The sequence below is a fragment of the Leucopleurus acutus genome (genome assembly GCF_964270905.1).
Source record: "Leucopleurus acutus genome assembly, chromosome: 9".
Taxonomy (NCBI): Eukaryota; Metazoa; Chordata; class Mammalia; order Artiodactyla; family Delphinidae; genus Leucopleurus; species Leucopleurus acutus.
Window position 1 is genome coordinate 67,853,285 of NC_139144.1, and position 27,734 is coordinate 67,881,018.

Sequence of the window (27,734 nt, forward strand, 5' to 3'; positions counted from 1 at the left end):
TCTCCTATTCCCCTCCCTTTCTTTGCCTCCTTTTCATCCAGACTCTTCCAAAAGGGTGTCTCTACTTGTATCTTCCAGTTTTCCTCTTCCCTTCTCTCTTGATCTCTCCACTCAGGCTTTCACCACTACCCGTATCAAATTCACCAGTGATCTTCAGTAATCAGTTTTCAGGTGTTTAACTTGACCTATTATTAGCAGCATTTGACACTGTGGATCACTCTCTTCTGTTTGAAGCACCTTCTTCACTTGGTTGCTGGTGGGTCATAGTCTCATGGTTTTCCTTCTACATCTCTGGAAAATAAAAAGCAACCATTCTTAAATGATTTTTTTGTTAAATGATTCCTGATAAACCTGTGGAATCCCTCCCCAGACAGTTGCACATATACATGTAAAGAAAATTCTGAACACAGTAATGGGGAGTTCAGGGGTCTCCCCACCTCAGAACTCATCTGTGGTACCCACAGAAAGAGCAGCCAGAAGATGGGAGGGAAAAGCAGTTGAGTATGGCGTAACTGAAGTCAAGGGAAGAAAGAGCCTTTCAGAAGGGAGGAGTGGTTGGTATTGCCAAGTGTTTGTTGTCAGACGTAGACTGGACTGAGACCGCTGGGTTTTGAAATAAGGAGCTTGTTGTGACTTGGCAGAGCCTTTTAATGAAGTGGTGAGGGTAGAATGCAGGTGGTAGTGGGTGAAGAGCAGGGTCCAGGAGTATAGGCAGTCCTCAGAAGTTTGGTTCTAAAGGGAAGGGAGCAAGGAGGTGGTGGCTAGAAAGGGTTGAGGAAGTGGCCTGTGGTTTTGCTTGTATTTGTTTTGTTCTTCCTGAAGAGACAGTTATTTTTTCCCAATATGTGGCTTTCACCTGAACTGGTTTATCTAAAGCTGAACTCTGATGTGGATTTTCATTCTCTCTTGCCTACTGGTCTCTAAAAAAGATTTTACTTACTATTAATTACCAAGAATATGAACTAGCACCGAGGCCTTTTGTGTTCTAAACATGGCTGGACCCTTTCACATTCAATATTTGTTTTGTTCTGAGGAAGCTTATATAGAACAATGACTCTTACTTGTTTCATTTAATGACATGTAAAAAGACAAAATTTATAGTTTTGAGAGGTAAAGTTTATCTCTTCATTTGCTTTTTGCAGGAAATTCACTGTCAGAACACTCCCCTCAGAAAACAAGTTGGTCCAAATACCCCATCACTTCCAGTAACAGAAAAGGTGACAGAAAATCAGACACCAGCACAACCTTCTAGTATAGAACCTACGGGTAAGCGTTTTCTATTTCTCCTTCACTTAAAATGTAGATTTCAGTCTACCATAGTTTTGGAAATTGGATTGGAAAGCAGAAATGCTGTTTTAGTATAAAAAGAGAGATTCATTTCTTCATTTCCACTTACCTTCTCATTTCTAGCCGTGCAATATCCTTCTTCCTTAATTATCTTTCCAGAGTGAGAACGCATACACTTGATGAGAGTATAAATTACTACAAGTATTTTTTGGAGAAAAATTCAGTAATATCTATTGAATTGTAAAGTGTGTGTGCTCTGCAAGTGTTTCTGTAAGTTGAATTCTTAGAACTAGTGTGCACAGGTGTATGTACAAATATATTAATTGTAGCACCATTTGTAAGAGTAATAAGATTTAAATGACCTAAATGCAGATCAGTAGAAGACTGTAAATAAATTGTGCTAAATCCATGTAATCAAGTATTATGTAGCTGCTTAAAATGAATAAGGTAGCTTTGTATGTAATGACATTTAATATATCATAGGCGGTTAAATTAAAAAAAACAGTAGTGGTAAAAAAACATATTACTGAAATTCGCCATCGTAACAATTTTTTTTTTTTTTTGCGGTACGCGAGCCTCTCACTGTTGCGGCCTCTCCCGTTGCGGAGCACAGGCTCTGGACGCACAGGCTCAGCGGCCATGGCTCATGGGCCCAGCCGCTCCGCGGCACGTGGGATCTTCCTGGACCGGGGCACGAACCCGCGTCCCCTGCATCGGCAGGCGTACCCTCAACCACTGTGCCACCAGGGAAGCCCCATCTTAACAATTTTTAAGTGTACAGTTCAGTAGTGTTAAGTATATTCACACTGTTGAGGAACAGATCTCTGGAACTTTCATTTGGCAAAACTGAAACTCTATACCCATTAAACAACAACTCCCCTTTTCCCTCTCCTGAGCCTCTGGTCACCAGCATTCTACATTCTGTTTCTATGAATTTGACTACCTCATATAGATTAGATACCTCGTCTAAGTGCGATAATATAGCATTTGTCTTTTTGTGGCTAGCATATTTAATTTAGCATAACGTCCCAGGTTTCATCCATGTTGACATGTCACATGTCAAATGTGTGACAGGACTGCCTTCCTTTTTAAGGCTGAATAATATTTTATTGTGTAGATATACCATATTTTGTTTATCCATTATCCATTGATGGACATGTGGGTTGCTTCCACCTCTTGGCCATTGTGGATAGTGCTGTTATGAACATGGGTATGCAAATATCTCTTTGAGACCCTGCTTTCAATTCTTTTGGCTGTATACCCAGAAGTGGGATTGCTTGATCATGCAGTAGTTCTATTTTTAATATTTTGAGGAACTATTATGTTGGTTTCCGTAGTGGTCACACTATTTACAGTCTCACCAACAGTGCACAAGCATTCTAATTTCTCCACACCCTCATCAACACTTGTTATTTTTTGTTTTCTTGACAGTAGCTATCCTCATAGGTATGAGTTATTAGCTCATTGTGATTTTGATTTGCATTTCTCCTATGATTGGAAATGTTGAGCATCTTTTTGCATGCTTGTTGGCCATTTGTATGTCATCTTTGGAGAAGCATCTGTTCATGTCCTTTGCCCATTTTTAAATCAGGTTGATTTTTTGTTATTGAGTTGTAGGAGTTCTTATATTCTGAATATTAACCCCTTGTCAAATATATGATTTGCAAATATTTTCTCACATTCAGTAGGTTGATACACAAAACTTTTTTTTTAAATTGAGGTGTAGTTGGTTGACAATATTATATTAGTTTTAGGTGTACAACATAATGATTAAACATTTTTATAGATTATACTCCATTTTAGTTATCATAAAATATTTTCCATGTGCTGGACAGTATATCCTTGAAACTTACTTATTTTATACATAGTGGTTTGTACCTCTTAATCCCCTACTCCTACCTTGCCCCCGCTCCCACAAAAGTTTTTAAGTTTGATGTAGTCCCATTTCTCTATTTTTGCTTTTGTTGCCTGCTTTGTGTTATACCCAGGAAATCATCACCAAATCCAATGTCATGAAGCTTTCTTTCTCTCTATGTTTTCTTCTGGGAGTTTTATAGTTTTGAGTCTTACATTATGTCTTTAATCCATTTTGAGTTGATTTTTGGATATGGCATCAGATAAAGGTCCAACTTAATTCTTTGCAAGTAAATATCCAGTTTTCCCAACATCATTTGCCCTTTCCCCATTGAATTATCTTGGCAGCCTTGTTAAAGATCATTTGACCATAGATGTGAAGTTTTATTTCTCGGCTCTCTCTTCTTTTCCATTGGTCTATATGTCTATCTTTATGCTAGTATCATACTATATTGATTATTATAGCTTTGTAATATGTTTTGAAATCAGGAAATGTCAGTCTTCTAACTTTGTTCTCTTTCAAAATTGTTTTGGATATTCAGGGTCTCTTGAAGTTCCATATGAATTTTAGGACAGACTTTCTATTTCTCCAAAAAGTGCTGTTGGGATTTTGATAAGAATTGCATTGAATCTGTAGATTGCTTTGGGTAGTATTGACATCTTAACAATATTAAGTCTTCCAGTCCATGAACATGGGATGTCTTTCCATCTATTTGTGTGTTTTTTAATGTCTTTCAGCAATATTTTGTACTTTTCAGTATACAAGTCTATCACCTCCTTGGTTAGGTTTATTCCTAAGTATTTTATTCTGTTTGATGCTATTGTAAATGGAATTGTTTTCTTAATTTGCTCTTCAGATTGTTCATTGTTAGTATATAGAAATGCAACTAGTTTTTTTGTGTTGATTTTGTATTCTGCATCTTTGCTGAATTTGTATATTATTCTAACAGTTTTTTTGTGTGTGGAATCTTTAGAGTTTTCTATATATAAGATCATGTTATCTGTGAACAGAGACAATTTTACTTCTTTTAAAATTCGGATTCTTTTAATTTCTTTTTCTTGCCTATTGCTCTAACTAGGACTTTTAAAAAGCTATGTTGACTAGAAATGGTGAGAGTGGGCTTATCTCTAGCTTGTCTTGTTCCTGATCTTAGAGGAAAAGCTTTCAATCTTTTACCATTAAATATAATGTTAGCTGTGGGCTTCTCATATATGGTCTTTATTATGTTGAAGTAGTGTTTTTCTATTGCTAGTTAAGTGTTTTTATTGACACTTTTTAAAAAGCGAAAAACAAAATGCAGAACAGCATGTATAGTATGATCACACTATTTACAATAGCCAGGACATGGAAGCAACCTAAGTGTCCATCAACAGATGAATGGATGAAGAAGATGTGGCACATATATACAATGGAATATTACTCAGCCATAAAAAGAAATGAAATTGAGTTATTTGTAGTGAGGTGGATGGACCTAGAGTCTGTCATACAGAGTGAAATAAGTCAGAAAGAAAAACAAATACCATATGCTAACACATATATATGGAATCTAAAAAAGAAAAAAAAATGGTTCTGATGAACCTAGGGGCAGGACAGGAATAAAGATGCAGATGTAGAGAATGGACTTGAGGACACGGGGAGGGGGAAGGGTGAGCTGGGACAAAGTGAGAGAGTGGCATTGACATATATACACTACCAAACGTAAAATAGATAGCTAGTGGGAAGCAGCGCATAGCGTAAGGAGGTCAGCTTGGTGCTTTGTGACCACCTAGACGGGTGGGATAGGGAGGGTTGGAGGGAGACGCCAGAAGGAGAGGATATGGGGATGTATGTATACGTATAGCTGATTCACTTTGTTATACAGCAGAAACTAACAAAACATTGTAAAGCAATTATACTCCAACAAAGATGTTTAAAAAATAAAATAAAATAAGATAAAATAATGGGAAAATTTTTAAAAAGGATATATACATATGTATACATAGGGGGAAAACTGGAAGAACAAACAATAACCTGGTAATATTAGTGTCCCCTTTCCCTTCTAGGGAAGAAGAGAGAGATGGGAAAGTTAAGAGAAGACAGGTGCTTTGGGGGATTCTCTACTTTATGCATTTCTGGATTTGAAATGCATAGCTTTATAATCAGAAAACAAGATATGTAAGATTCCGTAATTGAAAAACTCTAAGTTTTTATATATATATTCATATGGTTTTTCCTTAAATTTTTTTAGGTTTTACTGAATGTGAAATGACGAAGTCTAGCCCTTTGAAAATAACATTGTTTTTAGAAGAGGAAAAGTCCTTAAAAGTAACATCAGACCCAAAGGTTGAACAGCTGACTGGTTGGTTTTCGTTGTTTTCATTCCTTGTCTCTTATTAACTCTGGACACGCTAGGAGAATTAGTATTCTCATATTCAAATATGCAGTGTTCTATATTTCAAAATATGATTTTATAATATTCTTTTTTTTTCCCCACTAGGAAATACTCTAGCTTTCACAAAGTACAGTACTGTGAACAGTTATCTTTAGGTCCCAGGCTCCTGTGAAAATCTGATTAAGGCTATCACTCACTTTCAAAGGGAAAGAAAATGTGCTGCCCTTCCAAACTCTGCATGTATGGTTAGAGGAATCAGTGGCCCTTGAAGTTTATTTGTGACCCCTGCCCTAAGTGATGTTAATATTTTCCTATTATTGACTGCAATGTGAAAGGGCAGTTCCCAACAATAGTAAAAGAATTATTTGAAAAAATATTTTTTGTAAATCTGAAGCTTTTGGCTATTATATTGCAGTCTGGGTTTTTAATATTCTTTCTTAAACCCAAAGAATTGAATCAGCTTTTGATAGTTCCCACCTTTATTACTTAGAAAATGTTATTGGAACTTTATATTAGTAGTATTCTATTTCTTTTTGTTTTGTTTGTTTAGGAGGTACTTTTTCATAGGCCTTTTTCTTCCTGTTTATTGAGTAAGCATATGAATGTTAGGTCTTCTCTGTTATCCGTTTAATTCTTAAAGGTCTGAATCACAGTATTTACCTGTTGGAATATTTTTCAGAGGTGGTACGTGAAATTGAGATGAGTGTGGATGATGATATCAACAGTTCAAAAGTAATTAATGATATCTTCAGTGATGTCCTAGAGGAAGGTGAACTAGATGTGGAAAAGAGCCAGGAGGAGATGGATAATGCAGATGCAGAAAGCAGCGAACAGGAAGATGCACTGAATATCTCCTCGATGTCTTTACTTGCTCCATTAGCACAGACAGTTGGTGTGGTAAGTCCAGAGGTAAGAAAGGACTAAATGTAAACAGGCCCAGCACAGAAAGAAACTAAGTAGAATTGGGGTCCCTTTTTGTTTTAGTTGGTGCATGGGGATTTGGCACTCTGTAGCCAAGGGTATTTTGCAAACCTGATGTTAATTCTCTTAAAAGAGAGCTTAAAACTCTTCAGTGTTTGTTTTTGGCCTTAGATGGAATCCAAACTGTAACATGGCTTAAAAGGCCAGACATTTGGGCTCAAATCCTGGCTCTGCCATTAAGCGATGTTTATGGGCCAGGTTATTTAACCTCTTTGCCACAGTTAAATGTTAAATTAGGTTAAAAATAGTACCTACATCATGGGGGTGAAGTGCATATTAGGTCATATTAGTATATTAGTATTTAGCACCAGATAGATAACTAACATTTATTGAGAGCTAACTCTACTGTTATAAGCTATCACCCTAAATTGAATAGCTGCACCTTTTTTTGGAGATTGATTCAATTAGAAATATTTTTTTAAAAGAGTTACAAGTGTAGGCTTCAGCTGTCTTTGAACTTTTACTCATATACATTTTAGGAACTTATTTAAGTTTGCCTTGTTTTTATGATGAATCGATCAACTTATTGGATGTTTATTTTCTAGTAATAAAGTCATTCAATTCCTCAGATTTCTCATTTAGAATCAATGTCATCCATAAAATCTAATATCTGATGTGCCTTCCTGCAGAATTTAGTTTCTTCGCCTAGCTGGGAATTGAAAGACACCAGCATAAGTGATGAAAGTCCAAAGCCAGGAAAATTCCAAAGAACCCGTGTCCCTCGAGCTGAGTCTGGTGATAGTATAGGTCATGAAGGTCATGATCTTCCTTACAGGTGAGAACATCTTAGAGGACATTCACTCACTAAGGGTCATGGTTTAGATTGACATAACAAGTTTTGTTATTTATAATTATAGTGTTATTAGTATTAATCTTTATAAAACTTTGAAATAGCTTTGGGAAGACTCTCTTTCACCCAATGGCATTTTCCATTCTAGTGAAGTGTTCTACTGATATGTTGCAATATCAATATTCTGCTGCTATGTTCAACAAAGGATAGTGCTTAGTGTGTTGCTGGATTTCTAATAGAGTATAACTTATTTCCTGAAGCATTGATGCATATAGATCTCAAAGAGTCAAAGAAACAGACCGTCCTTCAATAAAGCAGGTGATTGTTCGGAAGGAAGATGTTACTTCAAAATTGAATGAAAAAAAGAATGGCTTTCCTTGTCAGGTTAACATCAAACAGAAAATGCAGGTATGTACTGTGGAAAGGGGATTTGGAAGGTTGACAGCGTGAGATGGTGAGCTCCTTGAGGACAAGAGCCCAGCCTTATTCATCTCTGTATCCTGAGTGACTAGGACAGTGTGTGACGTGTAGGAGCTCAGGAGCTTACTCCTGAATTCAGTTTGAGAAAAGTCCTCTTTTTTTGGTGCATAGTCTAGAAACTTGAACAACGAAACTGTAACATTTTGACTTCCCTCTCTGGAGATTTTGGAAATTACCCAATTGGATAAATTATAATTAAAGTTTAAATAAAGTGAAAATGGTGATTAAAAATGTGAGTTTTTTTCCTCCTTTCATTGGTTTCACTAGGAGCTCAATAATGAAATAAATTTGCAGCAGACAGTGATCTATCAGGCTAGCCAGGCTCTTAACTGTTGTGTTGATGAAGACCATGGAAAAGGGTCACTGGAAGAAGCTGAAGCAGAAAGACTTCTTCTAATTGCAAGTATGTGTGATACACCTGAAACAATTCCAACACAATTTCAAACCAGGAAAAACTCATTTTGTCTAGTATACTCAGAAATTTCTAATTTTAGAGAAAGGGCTTTTTTGATAATCTGTTTCAGCTGATCTATTTTTTGTTTCTTACAAGGTTTGTGAAAACACTACATGTAAAATAAGGTGTAGTTTGCATGAAAAGGTGAAAGAACCTGGAATGCATTTGAAGAAATGTAGTGTAAAGGGTATGCTAAGAATGAATACATGAACTCACACACATACGTACTCTTTATGCACACACACATACATGCTCTGTCTCTGTACCTGTCTATATATGTATAGCTAAAAATAAGTATGTGAATTTTGTTGTGTGTATGTGTGGTGATGGATGACAGGGCATGTTAGGATGGAGAGATTAACCATGCAAGAAAACTGACCAAAAGTTGAAGTATTAAATTACAAGGATTTTGTGAACAGATTGAGCAATCAAGGTTTTACCTAACTACCTTCCATCTATTTATATGAAGGAAGAGTTACTGATTTTGTCTTTGGTGTTGTATACAGTTGCCACATGAGTTCATTTTCTTGAATTGGTTTAATTTAGAAACAATTGCAGTTTTAATATTTGAAATATTAACTTGCATATTTCTACATAGCTGAGAAGAGAACACTTTTGATTGATGAGTTGAATAAGTTGAAGAATGAAGGGCCTCAGAGGAAGAATAATGCTGGTCCCATATCCCAAAGTGAATTTGTCCCTTCCAAAGGATCAATTACTTTGTCAGAAATCCGCTTGCCTCTAAAAGCAGATTTTGTCTGCAGTACAGTTCAGAAACCAGGTATGGTAACTTTTATTTACTCACTTCTAGATCATATGTTAAATTATGAATTTCACCTAGATTGGAATTGTGCAAATGGGAACAAGTAGAGCATGCATGAAGACACAAGGCTTGTATCTCGGGCCTTCAGTTCCTTTTATGTAGATGGGTGTATAAAAATAACCAAGGAAAATTTCATATATGTTCTTACTGATCCATGCAATAACAGACATAGTTCTAACTGAAAGTTAGGCTTGTTAAACATAATATTGAACATAAAATAAATTACTAAGATGAGTTGTTCTGATAAAACAGACCATTTGACTTGCATTAATTTTATTGTGGAAAGTATTGGGCATCTAAAGGAACTTATTTTACTTACTCTATTCTATTTAAAATTCACTCTGTCATGTAAATTTGTTCTTTGAATCCTGAATTACTGGTTGTGGGAGTGAAGAGCATCACAGTGTAGATACTTCTATTCAAATTTTATTCCCTTTATTCCTCTAGAATGAATAAATAAACTTTTCTAAGCTATGTATTCTACTTAAAATCATATTTAAACAAAGTGGGTAAAGGAGGTTATGGCACCAGTATCTGAAAAATAGGGCAGGATGGTAACTTTCACAGAAATATAGTATTTTAATCTCAGTTTTGAAATAACAAACCAGAATTTACCCTTTTGAGATGTATACTGTTAGCTAAAGAATTTCGGGTCAATAGGTAAAATTTGAAGTCAGCAGAAACTGAGGAATGTGTAGCGAAGTTATTTCAGTTCACTTAAAATGAAGAGACCTTGATGATGCTGTTCCAGGAACATGTCTGTCTGCTTATGTCTTGTCTTTTTGTGTCTGAAAAGTTGACTTTAGAAAATTTGAAATGAATTTTATGTAAATCAGTTGCAGTATTACTTTATTCATTTGGTCTTCCAGAATGCTGATTAGCTAAATCTGATTTTGCTTGTGCTTATTAGGTAATGTGATTATTTCTTACAGATGCAGCAAATTACTATTTCTTAATTATACTAAAAGCAGGAGCTGAAAATATGGTAGCCACACCATTAGCAAGTACCTCAAATTCTCTTAATGGCGATGCTCTAACATTCACTACTACATTTACTTTGTAAGTAAATTAGGCTTTTGATGGTTCAAACATACTTTTCTTTTTTAATAGAGTTAATACAGTCTAAGCATCCAGGTAGAATTTATAATCTTTGAAATGCAGTATGCTTATTGTTTTTATATGGACAAATAACTCATTTTTCAATTTGTTGGTTTAACTCTTTTATGTTTCCGATCTTTTCTTCCATTGAGTAGCATGTTTCTTCCACGTGACTGTAGGTATTTGATGTTTTGAAGTGTTTTAACATATATATTTACTACACACACACACACACACACACACACACACACACACGCAAAATCTGGACCACAATTTTTTAATATATACTTTAAATCTCTTAATGTACTTAACATTAAGTCTCAGTGAAAGACATTTATATTTAGTGTCAGAGATTTATTTTGAAACTAGAGTCAAAATCTAGTTTGGAAGAAAAACTACTTTTATTATTTAAGATCTTGAGTTGTAAAATGCTGAAGAAAATGTTTGACCTGTATTATAGGAAAAAATAGACTGTTCTTACCAGTTTTTGTATTCTTTAATAGTTTGTAACTATTGTCTTTAGTTTTAAAACACAGTGAATTCCTTTACTCTCAGCCTTGTAACAGTATTTGTGGCATAATTTTTGATGGCATAATTTGATATTTTTATTTTTCCAGGCGGGATGTGTCAAATGACTTTGAAATAAATATTGAAGTTTACAGCTTGGTAAGCAGTTAAAGCTTTCTAAAGTAACTAATAGTGTATTTTTCTTAAAGACATCAGATTTTAAGTTACTTATGCTTTGGATTTGTGTGTAGGTACAAACGAAAGATCCCTCAGGCCCTGATAAGAAGAAAAAAGCATACAAGTCAAAGGTGAGAATGAAAGAAACCCAGTAGAAATATAATCAGAAATAGGAGATATAATGTCTGTTTACAATTATGTATAATTTTTAATAATTATCAAGCTTTTGGGTCATTTTTATGCCTTAAATTTCTAGTTACTGCACATAATAAGTATAGGTATGAATACTGAGAGTAAACTTGGCAGTGAGTGACCATGACCCTAAGTATAAGCTACCGCTATTACTCAGGCTAGACAATTCTGTTTTCTCCATATCTGCTTGACAACTATTATTATCTCTTTAAACTTTTCTCAGGCCTTTCCTCTGAACTCTTGTCTTACTAGCTCCTCTAAACCAGACTTAAGAATGATGTGGTCACTGTAGGCATGAGGAATAGAAACAGCTTTGTTTCTGTCCTTCCTAGCCTTTGCTCTTTTGTTCTTTGTCTAAATCATCATTTAAAAGAATTTTATTTAGCTTTAACAAAAAAGGAATAACAATGTGGGTAAAGTCGGAATAAAAGACTCAAGTATAATGTATTGATATTTAAGAGTTATTTTCTGTGTGGGAGAATCTCAAGTTTGGTTGGTTTTAATCATAATGTTTAATGGGAAATATACTAAGTTATCTTTTCTTCCAGGCTATTACTCCTAAGCGACTTCTCACATCTGTAACCACAGTAAGTAGAATTTTTTGAAAGTTGAAGTTCCTTGAGAAATCTTCATCTTACACATATGATTGGAAATTGGTTAACCATTTCTAAACCCTAAGTGCTTTGGGAATCTTTAAAATATCCTAAAAGGAAAAAATAATGTTTTCTGAAATATAGTCCTTGTAGTGTTTGTACTTAATATTTAAATCTTTGTATCAAATAAAGAAAATAACTTATGTCCTTCTTCACACCTTTTTTTTAGAAAAGCACCCTTCCTTCTTCAGGTGAGTGAATCTTGAACTATTTGAAACGTTAGGATATAAGCAATCGCATACTTATACATATAGCCGTCTTGATTTATGAGTGTTTACCTTACTCTCCTTTGAATATTTTCTGTATGGTAGTAACATATAAGATTACTGGCGAGAATAACCTGCTGTCTGAAACCACCACGGGCCACCAAACAGCACATTGCTCAGGCTCTAGCAGGCAGTACACATAGGATACCTAGTCACTTGACAACTGCAGCAGGTAGCATTACTCTTCACCCTATCTTTTGTTCTGCAGATTTGTTTTGTGCTATCCACACTGAGGAGTTCACCTGTTTTAACTTTACTGATCATGACTGGCATCGCATCATGTCAGAAAAGCATCTTTCTAGTTCACTGGAAACTGGAGTGCCAGTAGGCCAGGGAAGACTTTTCCAGAGTGGCGTTAGGCCTAAATTTTCCAAAGGGGATTAGGACTGAGCTGGTTTCACTCACCTTCGGACTTTTGGTCTCTGTTTCTTGGCACAAGAGAATAACTAAGAAGAACCGTGCAGATAAAGTCCTGCTGCTCATTATGTCATCCTAGACTACAGCAGTGAAGGTTTTCGTATCTCTCATAGGAAAATTGCTTTTTATGCACACGTTTTTAGGTTCTATATGTTTAAAAACACATCTGTCTCAAATGTTAAGATGTGCCTGTACCTCACTTACGTTAAATATAAATACTTAACAGTTTTCTTTCATTAGGAAATGTGTTGATGTTTTATTCCCTCCACCCTGCCCCACCTCCATATTTGGAGATGGAGGAAAATGAAGCAGTTTTTTCTGTGGCAGTTTAATTTCATTCTGTTAGAGTGGGGTGAGGAATTGTTATTTATACTTACCAAAGTCACTGTGAACTAAACTTCATTTCCTTTTTCTTTAGTTATGGCCAGTCTTAATGCTGTGCGTACCAGCAACTTTGCCCTTGTTGGATCTTACATGCTGTCATTATCTTCAGTAGGAAACACAAAATTTGCTCTGGACAAGGTAATCCAAATTTATTTATTTATTTATAGAAAAATTAGGTCCATGAAAATGTCCCATTACTTTCAAGTATTTGAAATCTTTGGCTGAATATGTATGTTCTTAGAATTGTACATTTTAATTAGACATGGGTTTAGCTGCATGATATGTTTTTTGATGTTGGAAGTATTTCTCCCCTGTATCTTAATAGTTAAGTCTTCAAAGCAGCATATACTGGTTTATTCTAAATGTCAATTCTGACTAAGAAAGTATTGCTTCTTGCATATAGATGTTAAGCTTACAGTTTTAAACATAGTTTCTTGCCCATTTGAAACCAATATTTTGAAATGACTAACATTTTTTGGATTTAGTTTTGACAAGATAGGGAAAGATAGATTAATTTCTTGGAAAAGTACTCATGAATCTAAGGGATTTCCTTCCCGTACTTTCCTCTCCAAGTTTAAGACTTCATAGTTCAGATCTGTGTAGTGTCACTACCATATTGAGTGCTTTTTCACCACACTGGAAAGACTAAATATTTAATAGCTAACGAGACCATTTTAAGTAGTAAGAGAAGTAGAGGCAAACTTTAGTCCTAGTGTCGGCTTCTGCTGTATAATACAGACTATTTAAAAATATTATAAGAGATTTCTGAAGTTAGAATATAACGATGTTTAAAAAAATTCATGTAACTTTTAATTTAGTAATTCAGCTAGTTTAACAAATTGAGTGATTCTGGGTCTTTTTTTCTCTTTGTCTTTTATTTTGTTTGTTTTAGATAAATTATGATGTTAAAGAGCGAGAGCTACTGGGCTATATGTTCCAGGAAAAGGTTGCCATATTTTCTTTGCTTGAAACTAATGAGCTTAAAAATTAGTCCTTAATTTTTGGCCCTTATGTATTTGTTTTACTAACCACTCTCATGTCTTCTTGGTTATTTTGAATAATTAAGGACATTATGTAAATTATTCTTTCTTTAGATCCTTGTAGATGGGCATCTTTTTCTTTAGTCTCATAATTCTTTAAAGCTTTCTTTAAAAGTTCTCTAGTTTTTTTCATGCCTGTTTGGTATTTGGGCTTTTATATTCTTTTTTCATGTTATAATTCTTTAAGATTCTATAGTCACTTCAGCATTGATTTTTCCGGGTACCAAATGCCAAATTAATAACTGTGTCTAAAACTAAAATTTATTCAGTATTGTTGACCTCCTCTTTATTGAAAGAACTATTGGTAATGTTTTAAGTGAAAGTAGACAACTTCTGTGGTCTTAATTGGCTAATAGGTGTGTTGCTATGTAGTTGATGCTCTGTTTATTAATTTTAAAATTAAAATTCATTTAATGCTAAAATTATACTAAATATATTCATATATTATAGAAATGGTTTTTAGGATTTTTAATATCTTTGTGAAGATCAATCACAAGCATCTTGTGGGTGTATAGATATGCTAATTTGCAAAATGCTGGATAGTACTTTTTGTTTTATTTTAAATTCTTTTTTTTCTTTTTTAATTTTTCTTTTTGGCTGCCTTGTGTCTTTGTTGCTGCACGCAGGCTTTACCTAGTTGCAGCGAGTGGTGGCTGTACTCTTCGTTGTGGTGCATGGGCTTCTCGTGGTGGCTCCTCTTGTTGCGGAGCATGGGCTCTAGGCACGCAGGATTCAGTAGTTGCAGGGTGTGGGCTCAGTAGTTGTGGCTCGCGGGCTCTAGAGCGCAGGCTCAGTAGTTGTGGCGCGTGGGCTTAGTTGCTCTGCGGCATGTGGGATCTTCCCAGACCGGGGATCGAACCCGTGTCCCCTGCATTGAGAGGTGGATTCTTAACCACTGCACCACCAGAAAAGTCGTATTTTAAATTCTTAAAACAACATTTGCAAATTAGGTAAACATAAGGACTGGGGTTCTGTGAACTGTATTCCTTACTCAGTGTTGTCCCATAGCCAATTTCTATATATGTAAGAGATTTCATGAATCTCTAAAATGAAAGAGATTTCAATGACATATGTTAAATATAGACTGATTGCTCTTTAAAAATTTTTTTCACTGCCATTTTAATTTAAAACGTCACACAAATTAAAAATAAATTACATGTCCATTCTCTTAAAAAAATTTTTGAAATTGTAACTTAAATATCCAGCCACCTGATCTGAGTGTAAAATCAAATCAGTTTAATGGTTGTGTCCAATACTGTAAAGTCTCTTCCTGAGTCAAATACAATATAATTTAGATGAAAAATTTGTCATAGAAGTGCTTTTTTGAGTGGCAGGGGGGAGCAAGTATTTGTTCTAATACCTTGTGGTTATGTAGGAGAATATTTAAGATAGTTAAGTTTAGATGTTCTTTAAATTGGTGGGAAAAATGGAAGACCTTGTATATTCACATAATAATCCCATTTGATTAAATTTGAGAGAGTAAACAAGTCTCCCATATCCTACCAGAGACCATCAGTGCAAGGGAACGTTTGCTTATTTTACTGGTGTCTTGACCAATAAAGATAAGTCACGGGGTTATCTCTGAGACCCCTTCAGAATGAGATTTCTGTTGAGGTTAACCCAGTGTTTGCTCTATAAATTTAGGATACCACTAATAACGGATTGCTTTCTTATTTGAGCTTATAGATATCGGATGTAAAGTCTGACGTCCTGGAATTTAAATTATGAATTTCAATGAGTCACACTCTCAAATCCTTTCTTTGAATAGAGAATCCAAAATAATCATAGGTTTTACTATACTTTTATGGATAAAGGGAGAAGCATATCCCACAACTCATCTTCTGACTTAAAGAAATGTCATAGATATTTATACCTTCCAGGAAATAGAGATGTCAATTTAAATAGTATTAGGGCAAACACCTGTGAGGTAAAACAAATGATTAGCACTGTAGAATTCTGAGGTTGTAGGAAGAGTGATTAGGTGTTCTGGTGTGTCCAAAGCTATCCTGGTTTATGCCTGTTGGTCTGGTTTAATTATTAACAGGTATAATTATTCTCGCTCAGAAATATCCTGACGTATAAAAAATTATACAGTCACCCTGATTATAGGGTACATTTTACACCTCTTAACGGTAATCTTTGAGGTGTTGATAATCTTAAAAGACCATTTTGTTAAATAGAAAACAGAATAGGATCATACATTTTCGCACATCTCCACACTTGACAGGGTGTAGTAACATTGACTCTTCTGTGAATATTCTCAGTTCACTTCAGGACAAGCTTCTAACCAAGAATATTGTCTACTTTTCACAGCTGTAGGGTAAGAGGGAACATTTTCTTCTCATCTTTCTGAGATTCTTCTTACCAGGAGCGTTCTCTGGGCTAAATAGTAGAATTCTATTAATTAGCATTGAGAGGCTAAGGAACTTAACATTGACAATATAGAAAAGAAAACGGCAAGGGAATTTATAACAAATATAATAATGAGGCGTATGATGTTTTGACTCTACATTATAGATACCTTTGAAATTCAGGAAGTTGAAGGTTTATTTTATGGAGTTAGTCTCTTGAAATCCATACTTTTTGGCCAAGAATCCCCCCTTTAACTTATCTTTATTAGGTTGGAGGACTAAATTTTTGGAAACTAATCTTACAGTAAAAACTTTCTAATTTAGACTGAACTAAGATTATTCCAACAGGGTGTCATTCTTCTTCACTGGGCAGCAGGAATGACAGACTAAAGCATCCCCCTTTCTATCTTGACCCAGAAGTCAATATGACTTTAAATATTTGGATGTTACCATTTTACTCTAATGATACAACTTCTCCAATTGAATTTTTCTTATATTTGTAATCTTTAATTCACATTGAGAATCATTTAAAATTATCACATGTACTTAAGCAGCTTTTATAATTTAAAAGATACTTTTGACATGCGGTCTCTTCATTATTAATAGACTGATAAGAATGATTTGTTTAAAAATATTTCTTATGTGAATATTTTCATGCTAGACAGAAAGCATGATTTTATTGGGAAGAAAATATCAGTCCCTCAAACTTCCAACTAGTAAGAGCAACATAGTCTCAATTTTAGGCACTTAGTTTTTGTTCTGTCAACTTATGCTTCATGTATTTTAAAGCTATGCTATTAGGTGCATAAATATTTAAGATTATTATATCTTCTTGATGAATTGTTAACACTTTCTCTCTGGTAGTCATCTTTATCTTAAGGTCTACTTTGTCTGTTATTAATAGAGTCACATCAGCTTTCTTATGATTAATGTTGGTATGGTATATCTTTTTCCATTCTTTTCTTTCCCCCCTGGCCGTGCCACGTAGCGTGCGGGCTCTTAGTTCCCCGACCAGGGAACCCATGCCCCCTGCAGTGGAAGCGCACAGCCCTAACCACTGGACTGCCAGGGAATTTTCTCTTTTTCCATTCTTTATTCTCAACCTGTCCATATATGTCAAATTAGTGTATCAGAAGCATATTTTATGGTCATATTTTGTTAGTCAGTTTAACAATTTTTTGTCTTTTCATTCGAGTGTTTAGTACATTTATATTTAATGCAATACTAATATGGTTGGGTTTAGTCTACCACAAAGCAAGCATACTTGTAGCCTACAGGCAAATCTGGCTCTTGGCCTGTTTGTTTTTTTTTTTTTAAGTTACTTTTGTCACAATTAATGAACTGATATTGATATATTAGTAACAAAAGTTCAGTAGCCTGTTTTTGTAACTAAAGTTTTTGACACAATCATGACCATTTATGTATTGTCTGTGGCTGCTTTCATGCTACAATGGCAGATTGAATAGTTGTGACAGAGATTGTATGGTCTGCAAAGTCTAAAATATTAATTGTCTGGGCCATTACATGAAAAGTTAACAGACCCTGGTCCTACTATTTTGTTCTTTATTTGTCTCATCTGTTCTTTGTCGTTTGTTTTTCCTTTCTTGACTACTTCTAATTGAGTATTTTGGTAATCATTTTTATCTTTTCTGTTGGCTTTTTAGCTATACCTCCCTGTATTCTTTTTCAGTTATTGCTAAGGATTACAATATGCATCCTTAGCCTATTACCATTACTACAGTCTATATTGAAACACACTTATTCCTCTTCATGTACCTTATAACAGTTAGAACCTTGCAACAGTATAATTCTATTTGCCCACCCCATTATGTTTTAATTCTACCCTTATTATAAACCCCAATGCACTGTTATTTTTTAATCAATTTTAAAAGAAATTTTAAAAATATATTTTAAAGAATTGTCATTTATATTTATTGGTTCTTATGTTCTTCATTCCATCTTGCAGAGCCAGGCTTCCATCTAGGATTATTGCCTTCTCAGGAAGAAGGTTTTTTTTGTTTGTTTTTTAATTTTTTGTAATATACTTCTGCTGGAAATGAATTCTCTAACTTTTGTTTATCCAGAGATGTCTCTCTTTACATTGTCTTAATTTCTGAAGGATATTCTTCTTGGATATAGACTGCTAGGTTGGCAGGTTTTTTCTTTCAGCCACCCCTTTAAAGATGACATTTTATTGTTTTCTGGCTTTGATTGTTTCTGATAAGAAGTCAGCCATCATTCTTATCTTTTCTGCTTTTATTTTTATTTTTTTATATTGTCGGCCTCGCTGCTCGGCTTGCAGGATCTTAGTCTCCTGATCAGGGATCAAACCCGGGCCCCCGGCAGTGAAAGTGCCGAGTCCTAACCACTGGACTGCTGGGGAATTCCCCTTTTCTGCTGTTAATATTTTTAAGTATTTTGATTTGTGACAGTTTGACCCTAATCTGCCTAGGTGTGGTTTTCTTTGTCATACTGGGTTATTTCTTTATCATACTAAGCTTCAATGACCTTTACAGAGCTGTAGTTCATGTGTTTCATACGTTTTGGCAAATTCTCAGCCATTATCTTGTCAAGTATTTCTTCTGCACTGTTTTCTTTTCTTTCTAGGACTCCAGTTAAATGTATGTTGGACTCTTGACTATGTTCCTACAGGTCTATGGCACTCATTTTGTTTTTAATTTTCCTTTGTGTTTCATTTTGGATCATTTCTATTTACCAGTCTTTGAGTTCATCTATCTTTTTTTCTAATGTACTCCAGTTTCCTGTAAAGCCCATCCAATGAATCAATTTCAACTTTTTTTGTTGTTGTAAAATTTCTATTTGGATCTTTTTTAGAGCTTCTATTTCTCTGTCGAAATTCTCCCTCTTCTCACCCATTTTTGTCCATGTTTTCCTCTAAATTCTTTAACAAATTATAAATGTCTCTGTCTTGTAATTCTAACATCTAGATCATCTGTGGATCTGCTATTGACAGGGTTTGTTTTGTTTTCTTTTGATTAAAGGCCACCTTTTCCTGCTTTTTCATGTCTTGTAAAACTTTTAAACCGTAGGCTAGATGTGATGTGATGTGATGTGATGTTGTTATGTTATGTTATGTTATGTTATGTTATGTTATGTTATGTTATGTTATAAAAGAACAGTAGAGACTGAAGTAGGTGGTAATAACACCCTCTTGTCTCTCAGTATAATCAGAAGTTGAGCTGAGATAGTGCTTTAGTTAGTTGGGTTCAACTCTTGTTTCAAACGCCTTGAGAGTGAAGTTAGGTGCCTCCTTTCAGTAGAACTTTGAGATCTAAATTCTGAAAGTCTACAAGATTTCTTTTTGCTTTCCAGATCTGCCTCTGGCTTGTGGCATTAGCATTTACTCAGCAAAATTCTGGGGAGTGGGGGAGATTGGCAGGTAGGGTGGGCTAGCTCTGACCCTTGGCTCTTTTGAGATGCTCATCTAGGTAGACAGTCTTCATTTAGCTGTTAAAGACTTCACTGGTTTTTTCTTTTCCCTGCAAAATTCATTGCCAGCATGCTTCTCTGTCAGTTCTTGCTCCCAGGGAATAAAGTGGTCACCCCTGATTTGGCTCACCCAGGAAGGGTACATTCCTTACTGGAATTTGGTCCATTAAATTTTTTTTGCTTGCACAACTCTTAGATAGCTTTAAGGAAAATAAGATATTCTTAGCTTATCCATTGTTTTCTTGCTGTTGCAGTAGAAATGGTGGTCTTTTGTGACCTTTCACATCCTAAGTGGAAGTGGAGTTCTGAGCATGTAATGGAAGTCGAACTCCTTTCTGTGTATCGCCCTAACCAAGCACGCTGTAGTAGATTTAATGGACAGAATTTAGATATACTTTTGTGTGTGTCTCTGTAGCTAGCAAATCAGCCATGGTTGGGAGTGAAGAGTCATTACATCATGACAGTAATTGCATCTGGTGTGGATTTAGGGCATTCCAGACCATCTTCATATTGAACTTAAATGTCTTTGTCAGATAGATTTCAACATAGGCTTTCACTACTAGGTCTATGTTAGTGGCTTTCTACCCTCTCTGTAATGCAGACTTGTGTTTGATATGGGGTCCTTAGTTTTAGAAATCTGCCTGGAAGTAAAATGGTACAAACATTTGATGAAAATTATTGTTGATTAGCTCTATATTATATACATTATAGAGCAACTTTATTTTTCTCTATGTGTAACCTACTAGGTAATTATTGCTCAGATAACTTTTGTTCTTTGGCGGTAAATTTATATGTGTGTATATGTATGTGTGGATGTATATGTAGATGATATGGCATGTATCAGTACTTCATTACTTTCTGTGGCTGAGTATTATTGCATTATGTTATACACTACACTTTGTCCACTCATCTGTTGATGGACATTTGGTCTGTTTCTTTTTTGGCTATTGTGAATAACGCTGCTGTAAACTTGGGCGTACATATACCTGTTTGAATACCTGTTTTCAGTTTTTGGGGGTATATATCTAGGAGAGGAATTGTATGGTTATATGTTAATTCTGTTTAACTTTTTGAGGAGCCACCAAACTGTTTCTCATAGTTCCTGAGCCGTTTGACATTCCTATCAGTAATGTCGGTTCCAGTGTCCCCACATCCTTGCTAAAGCTTGTTATTTTCCGTATTTTTGATTATAGCCATCATAATGGGTATGAAGTGGCACCTCACTGTGGTTTTGATTTGCATTTCCCTAATGACTAATTTTTGGGTTTGGAGGGGGTTTTTTTTTTTGGCTTATACAACAGAAGTTTATTTTTTCACAGTTCTGGAGGCTAGAAGTCTAAGATCAGGGCACTGGGAGGGTTGATTTTTTTCTAAACCCTCTCTCTTTAGCTTGTAGATAGCTGTATTATGTGTCTTCACATGGTCTTTCTCTGTATGTGTGTCCAAATCTTCTCTTTCTATGGGGACACAAGTTACATTGGATTAGGGCCCATCCTAATGAACTAAATTAACCTTAATTACTTCTTTAAAGACCCTATCTCCAAATACAGTCACATTTTGTGGTATGGGGAGTTAGAACTTCAAAATGTGAATTTGGTTAGGGATGGGGAGGGGACACAATTTAGTCATAGCATGGTTTAAGCTATAGCATGAGTTTTGGGATTATCAATGTTGGAAACATACTTGTATCTAAGGAATAAGGAAAGCTTTATAGATACAGAATGATTCAACTTTAAAACAAGCAATGAAAAAATCTGCTTTTAATAACTTATTGTTGGTTTTGTAATTTAGCTTATGTTTATTTTGGTTCAAAGCAATGTGCTTCCAATAAAAGAATCAGATTCCTTTTTACTCATTCCTCAGTAAATGGTTCTGGACACAATGGCAACTTGAGATTTCCGTTAAAATCTTCATCCTTATCCTCACCTTCATCATTATTGTCACCATCGTCATCAAGCTAACAATTATTACCTAACGACTATTGATGTTGAACATCTTTTCATGTGTTTGTTGGCTATTAGTATATCGTCTTTGAAGAAATGTCTATTGCCAATTTTTAAGTTGGATTGTTTGGAATGTTTTAATTGAGTTGTCTTTTTATTTTTGAGTTATAAGAGTTCTTAATGTATTCTAGATACTAAACCATTATTAGATACATGATTTGCAAATATTTTCTCCTGTTTTGTACATTGTCTTTTCACTTTCTTATGCTTTGATACACAGAAGTTTAAAATTCTTTATTGTAATAAATAATACGTAACATGAGATCTACCCTCAACAAATTTTTAAGTGTACAATATTATTAACTATAAGCACAATGTTGTGCAGCAGATCTCTAGAATTTTTTCATCTTGGATGAATGAAATTCTATACCCATTGAATAGCAACTCCCTTTTCCCCCACTCCTACCAGTCCCTGGCATCCACCACTCTACTTTCTGCTTCTGTTGAGTTGGCTACTCTTGATACCTCATACAAATGGAATCATGTAGTATTTGTCCTTTTGTGACTGACTTATTTCAGTTAGCATAACGTCCTCAAGGTTCATCCGTGCTGTAACACCTGACAGGATTTCCTCCTTTTTTATGGCTGAATAATACTCTATTGTTTGTATGTACTACATCCCCCCACGTCCCCCGGCTGCCTTCTTTTTTTTCAATAGGAGTATTTGGGTACTATTTGACAAAACAAACAATGTTCTTTAAGCAAACATTTATTGAATGTCTGGATATGATTTGGCAATAGGATATGGAAACAAACATGAGAAGGACACGATAATTGATCTCAAGGATCTGCTGTGAGGTGTGGGGCTGTGGGTTAGGACACATAAGAAAATATACACTGAGAGTCTCAAGACCTAAAAGGCAAACTTTGGGCTCTGAGAAGAACAGGATCTGGATGGCCTAGAGTAGTTTCGTATACAGAAGTGGGGAGAAAGGAGGCTATACCACATTTTCTTTGTCTGTTCAGCTGCTGATGGGCATTTAGATTGTTTCCACCTCTTGGCTGTTATGAAGAATGCTACAATGAACATGGGAGTGCAAATATCCCTTTAAGAGCCTGATTTTGATTCTTTTGGATAAATTCCCAGAAGTGGGGTTGATTGATTATATGGTAATTCTATTTTTAATTTTTTGAGGAACCTCCATACTGAAAAGTTTTTCATTTTGATGAAGTTTAATTTATCTGTTTTTTCTTTTGTTGCTCATGGTTTGGTATTATATTTGAGAAGGCATTGCCAAATTCATGATCATTGAAGATTTACTCCTCTGTTTTTCTTCTAAGAGTTGTATGGTTTTAGCTCTCACATTTAGGTCATTGATCCATTTTGAGTTAATTTTTGTATGTGGTATGAGGAAGGGATCCAACTTTACTCTTTCGCATGTGGCTATCCAGTTTCCCCAGCACCATTTGTTGAAAATATTGCTCTTTCCTCATTGAATGGTTTTGGTACCCTTGTTGAAAATCAATCTGGCATATATGTATGGGTTTATTTCTGGACTCTCAATTCTATTCCTGTGGTCTATATGTCTATCCTTATGCCAGTACCATACTGTTCTGATTACTGTAGCTTTGGATTGGTTTGAAATTGGGAAGTATGATTCTTTCAACTTTGTTTTTCTTTTTCAAGATTGTTATGGTTATTTGGGGCCTCTTGCAATTCCATATGAATTTGAGGATCAACGTTTCCATTCTGCGGTTCACTATTCTTTATTGCTGAATAATATTATATTGTATTAATATGCCAGTTGGTTTATCCCACCTTCTATCAAGTATATTCTGTTGATAGGGAATGGATAAACACATGTATTCTCTTCTTAAATCCGTGTTTTCTTTATCACATTACTTGGGACTTAGGGTTCTGCCTTAAGCAGGCTCTACATTGAATGAATTTGTTCTTCAAAAGCATTTGTTGCTAAGGAACCAGTGGCTTTTGGGCCACTTATTTTATATTCCAGCTTTAGAAAATACTGTGTTTTCAAGATATAATATTCTCTATTCATGATTTATACATGTTTTATCAAGAAAAACTGTTTTACAAATAATTTACTCTCTTTCTCCACAGGTACCCTTTCTATCTCCTTTGGAAGGTCATATTTACTTAAAAATAAAGTGTCAAGTGAATTCAAGTGTTGAAGAAAGAGGTTTTCTAGTAAGTAACATCACTGGATCTATATTTTCTTTTTTGCATTTTGTGAAGCATAGACTTGGTTTCCAATAGGAATGAAAGTCTGTGTGACTAAGTGATAAATTGGTTCAGATTTGTTGCATGTCCACTATATGCTAATCACTGTGGTGGTGTTAGAATATAATAGGCCACAGAAAATAATCCCTGCACTCAGGAACTTTTAGTGTAATAGGAAGAAATACAAGTGAACAGTTAAGTACAATACAGTACTATAATGGGAGAAAGCATAGAGTGCATGGGTATAAATTGGTGGGACACCAGGTCTTAGGTATGAGCGGGAAGGCTTAAAGAAAGGTATTGGAAATAACTTGTAAACTGCTAGCTGAACAAGTTAGCCAGAGGGAGAGAAGAGGGAGATGTGCTCCAGATGAAGGGAAAAGCATTACTATGGCCTGGAGGGCCCTTCCCTCTCTCACCCCCACCAGAGAAAAAGATGACACATTTAGGTAGTGGCAGGTATTTCAGGGTAGCTAGAGCTTAGATTCTGAGTGTGTGTGTGGAGAAGGGGTAGTGAGAGGAGTGATTGGGGAGGAAGGTGGGGTTAGGGGAAATGGAGCCAAGTGTTAGAGGGCCTTTTAAAGACTTCCGACTTTATCCTGAAGTCGGTTGGGTACTCTTGGAGGATTTTAAGCAGAGGATTAACATCAAATTTGGGGGTTTAGGAAAGTCGTTCTGACTAACGTGTGGAAGTGGACTGGGGAGTGGCAGAACTGAAGAAGATTAGTGAAGAAACTGAGTTACTGCATGAGAGAGGGGATGGGGACTGGCAGTCAGGGTGGAGAGAAGGACCCACCATGGATAGATGAAGGAGGAAGAAGCGCAGACCCTAGTGGTTTGGCTGTAGGGGTGGAGAAGCAGAAGTAAGGATGTCACCCAGATCCCTGCCTTGCACAGCTTGTTGGGTGGCAGTGATTATACTGAGATAAGGGGCCCTGGGGGGGGGAACAAGTGTCCATGTTGGGGGTGGAAACCATTTTTCCCCCAAATTTTATTGTGGTAAATTGCAAGCATATAGCAATGTTGATAGAATTTTACAATGAACGCCCGTATAGCCAGCATCTAGATTTTGCCTTTAACATTTTTTACTGTCCTTGCTGTATCATGTATCTACTACCTAGCTATCCTTCTAGCCAGTCCTGAAAATATCATATTTTGGGGGGAAGAATTTCAAAGTATATTGTGGACATTAGTATGTTCCCGTGAACCTTCAGTGTACATCCCCTGAGTTCTGACACAGGCATACATCTATGTAATCCAAATTTCTATTAAGATAGACAATATTACCCCAGAAAGTTGCCTCATGCCCCTTGTCAGTCAGTCCCCACCCAAGGTAGGAAGTTTTAATGAGTTAAGTTTTAAATAACTTGAATTTTAGATGCATACAGACACGTTTCAGAGTTTGAGTTTGGAGCTCAAGATGATGGACATTTTAGATGAGGTGAAGGTTTGGAAATCTGCAGCAGAGAGATAGTAATGGAAGCTCAGGTGGCATTGAATAGCCAGGAGAACACTAACATTTAAGCCACAGACCTAGGAAGAGAAGCTCTCAAGGGAGACTACAGGGAGGGCAATGGAGAACTTAGTATCATGGTTGCCAGGGGAAGAGAGTCTGCAAGAGGGAGTGGTCAAATTAGATAAGGATCTATTAGACACTGTTGGACTTATTAATGAAGTGGTCATTCTAGGCTTGTTGAGAACAGGAGCTAGATTGCAAATGGTTATAAAGGGAGTGGAGGGTGAAGAATGGGAGTGCAACAACTCTGAAACAAGGTTTGGCTGCAGAGGGGTAAAGAGAGTGTGATACCTGCAGAGGTATGTAGGGTGAAAGAAGGATTTTGTTGACATTTTATTAAGATTGGAGAGATTTGAGCATCTTTCAGTTCAAATGGGTAGCTTCTAATAGGGCCAAAGAGGGCAAAGATAGAGGCAATGGGGAACCTGCACTTTAAGGAATAACACATGGAACAAGGTCACGAGAGTGAGAACAAATAAGACCCAAGCCACGGTTCATGATCTTGTACAGAATTATACTTTTTCCATTATCAGAGGAGTAAAGTATGTGTGTAGAATACACAGAAGATTGTGGGTGTGGTACCAGAAGTAGAGAAAATCTAATAGCTTTGATTTTCTTTGTGAAGCAAGAATTTGAGCTATACAAAAGATATCACAAGTCAATTTGCAGTTGCTGACAAAGGGCACAGAAAGAAGAGCTAGATTGTACAGAAAGTCCAAGCAGCCAAGGTGACTGGAAATCATACTTCGTAGCTTTTTTTCACATGTAAATCCAGCAGGTGGCACTAGATATTCTTGGAAAAGTGTCTTTATAAATTTCGTACTTGAAAGCAGTGTTTACTTACTGACCTTTTCCTTTAATGTAAATATTTCCATATTTTACTCTAGATACCTTTCGCCCCTGATATACTCTTATGACATTCATTTGCCTAAAATGTCTGACCTACTTAATGTTTGAGCAGGGCTCTTAACTACTTTAGAGTTAGATCTTTTCAGGTTTACTCTATCTTGAATCCTATAGGCCATTCTTATCACATCCACACTTACAGAAATATGGTAAAAAACAATTACTCAGGACTCCCCCAAATAACTTCTGTCCCCTGTCTAAGCAATGCCTTTTAATTACTTCTAACCTCTATAAAAAATAGAGGTAGTAATTGAAGTGGTTCAGTTGCTTGGTTCAGTTTTCCTTCCTGATGTGCCAGGGACAGCTGGAAGGAAGGAGACGACCAACCAGAGAAACTTGCTAAGTGATTCTAAAATGGTACTAGTCTAACTCTGCCAAGACTGATGAGCAGCAAGAAAAGTACATTCTGGTTTAGCTAGAAGGTTCCAGTTCTGCTTTGTGACCGTGTATTGTCATCTACTTTCCTTGGCCTTCAGTTTCCCCAGCTATAAAAATGAAAAAGCTATCCTCTTGTTATTTTTCCCTGATTATAGTAGGGGTAATGATAACTTGTATTATTTTTATCCATCAAATTTTTCCTTTTCTATTACCTTTATGATGTAAAAGGTGAACGTAAACACAAAAGGGAGCTGGTGAGTCATTTGTACTAACTTTGTGCTTGAGATTGAAATAACAAGATTCCTGGCCTTGATACAGAGTAGAATAAAAATAAACTTAAGTACTTTATAAAAGAGAGAAAAGAAAAAAAATCATGCAAGTAGATTTTGAAGTATGAAATATGTCAACATACTGAGGTTTAATGTATAGAAAACATTTAATTGATCCTCAAGTTTCTAAAGTCAGTATTTCATTGACTTTTCCAGACCATATTTGAAGATGTTAGTGGTTTTGGTGCATGGCATCGAAGATGGTGTGTTCTTTCTGGAAACTGTATCTCTTATTGGACTTATCCAGATGATGAGAAACGAAAGGTAATATTAATATTGATGGTCAGTGGTGAAAGCCCTAACTGACTTTCAGGGAATATTTCATGCAAGTGTTCCCCGTGGCCCCCATCAACCACCCAAATGCCCTGTTAAAAATATTTACTAAGCCATTAAAAATGTTCTTGTTGAAAGACTAGTGAGTGTGTGTGTGTGCATGTGTGTGTACTTGTGTAAAAATTTTATATCTTATCCATTCCCTGTGATTTGACCACTCTTGAAATACCTTAAGGAATATATTTTTCTTTTTTTATGGAATGTTTCATAATATTTTTTAATTGATACTTTTAGTCAGAAATATTTTCAATTCACTTTTGTATTTTATTAACAGTTGATTTACCTAACTCTGAGATAAAACAGAAAGGAAAAACCACCATAGGAATATAGTGGTTTTGGTTTTGTTTCTAAAATTTGATAATAGAATTTTATGGATACATTACATCTTGTTTTTAAAGAATTTAATGTTGTTGCCCAAGTGTGGTAATTTATTATCCAAAAACTGGAAAATAGAAATAAGCAGAAATATAAAGTAAAATTATTTATAACAGAGGTAACTACTATTCACATT

The 27,734-nt window shown here is 35.5% G+C and overlaps 1 protein-coding gene across 3 annotated transcripts in view; it reads left to right on the forward strand.

Moving 5' to 3' along the window:
- Window positions 1-27,734, forward strand: part of ANLN (anillin, actin binding protein) — a gene marked incomplete at both ends in the record, with an annotated part of 52,720 nt that overhangs the window by 18,718 nt on the left and 6,268 nt on the right. The window contains 16 exons of one of the 3 annotated variants that reach the window (XM_082846211.1): window positions 1,143-1,266; window positions 5,370-5,480; window positions 6,193-6,422; window positions 7,124-7,269; window positions 7,545-7,692; window positions 8,032-8,167; window positions 8,817-8,999; window positions 9,974-10,100; window positions 10,757-10,805; window positions 10,898-10,954; window positions 11,564-11,602; window positions 11,838-11,859; window positions 12,770-12,873; window positions 13,628-13,681; window positions 23,642-23,728; window positions 27,047-27,154. In XM_082846211.1, coding sequence (XP_082702337.1) covers window positions 1,143-1,266; window positions 5,370-5,480; window positions 6,193-6,422; window positions 7,124-7,269; window positions 7,545-7,692; window positions 8,032-8,167; window positions 8,817-8,999; window positions 9,974-10,100; window positions 10,757-10,805; window positions 10,898-10,954; window positions 11,564-11,602; window positions 11,838-11,859; window positions 12,770-12,873; window positions 13,628-13,681; window positions 23,642-23,728; window positions 27,047-27,154 — 1,725 coding nt within the window. The remainder of the gene's footprint in view (window positions 1-1,142; window positions 1,267-5,369; window positions 5,481-6,192; window positions 6,423-7,123; window positions 7,270-7,544; window positions 7,693-8,031; window positions 8,168-8,816; window positions 9,000-9,973; window positions 10,101-10,756; window positions 10,806-10,897; window positions 10,955-11,563; window positions 11,603-11,837; window positions 11,860-12,769; window positions 12,874-13,627; window positions 13,682-23,641; window positions 23,729-27,046; window positions 27,155-27,734) is intronic. The other 2 variants (XM_082846212.1, XM_082846213.1) reach the window with 2 other exon arrangements.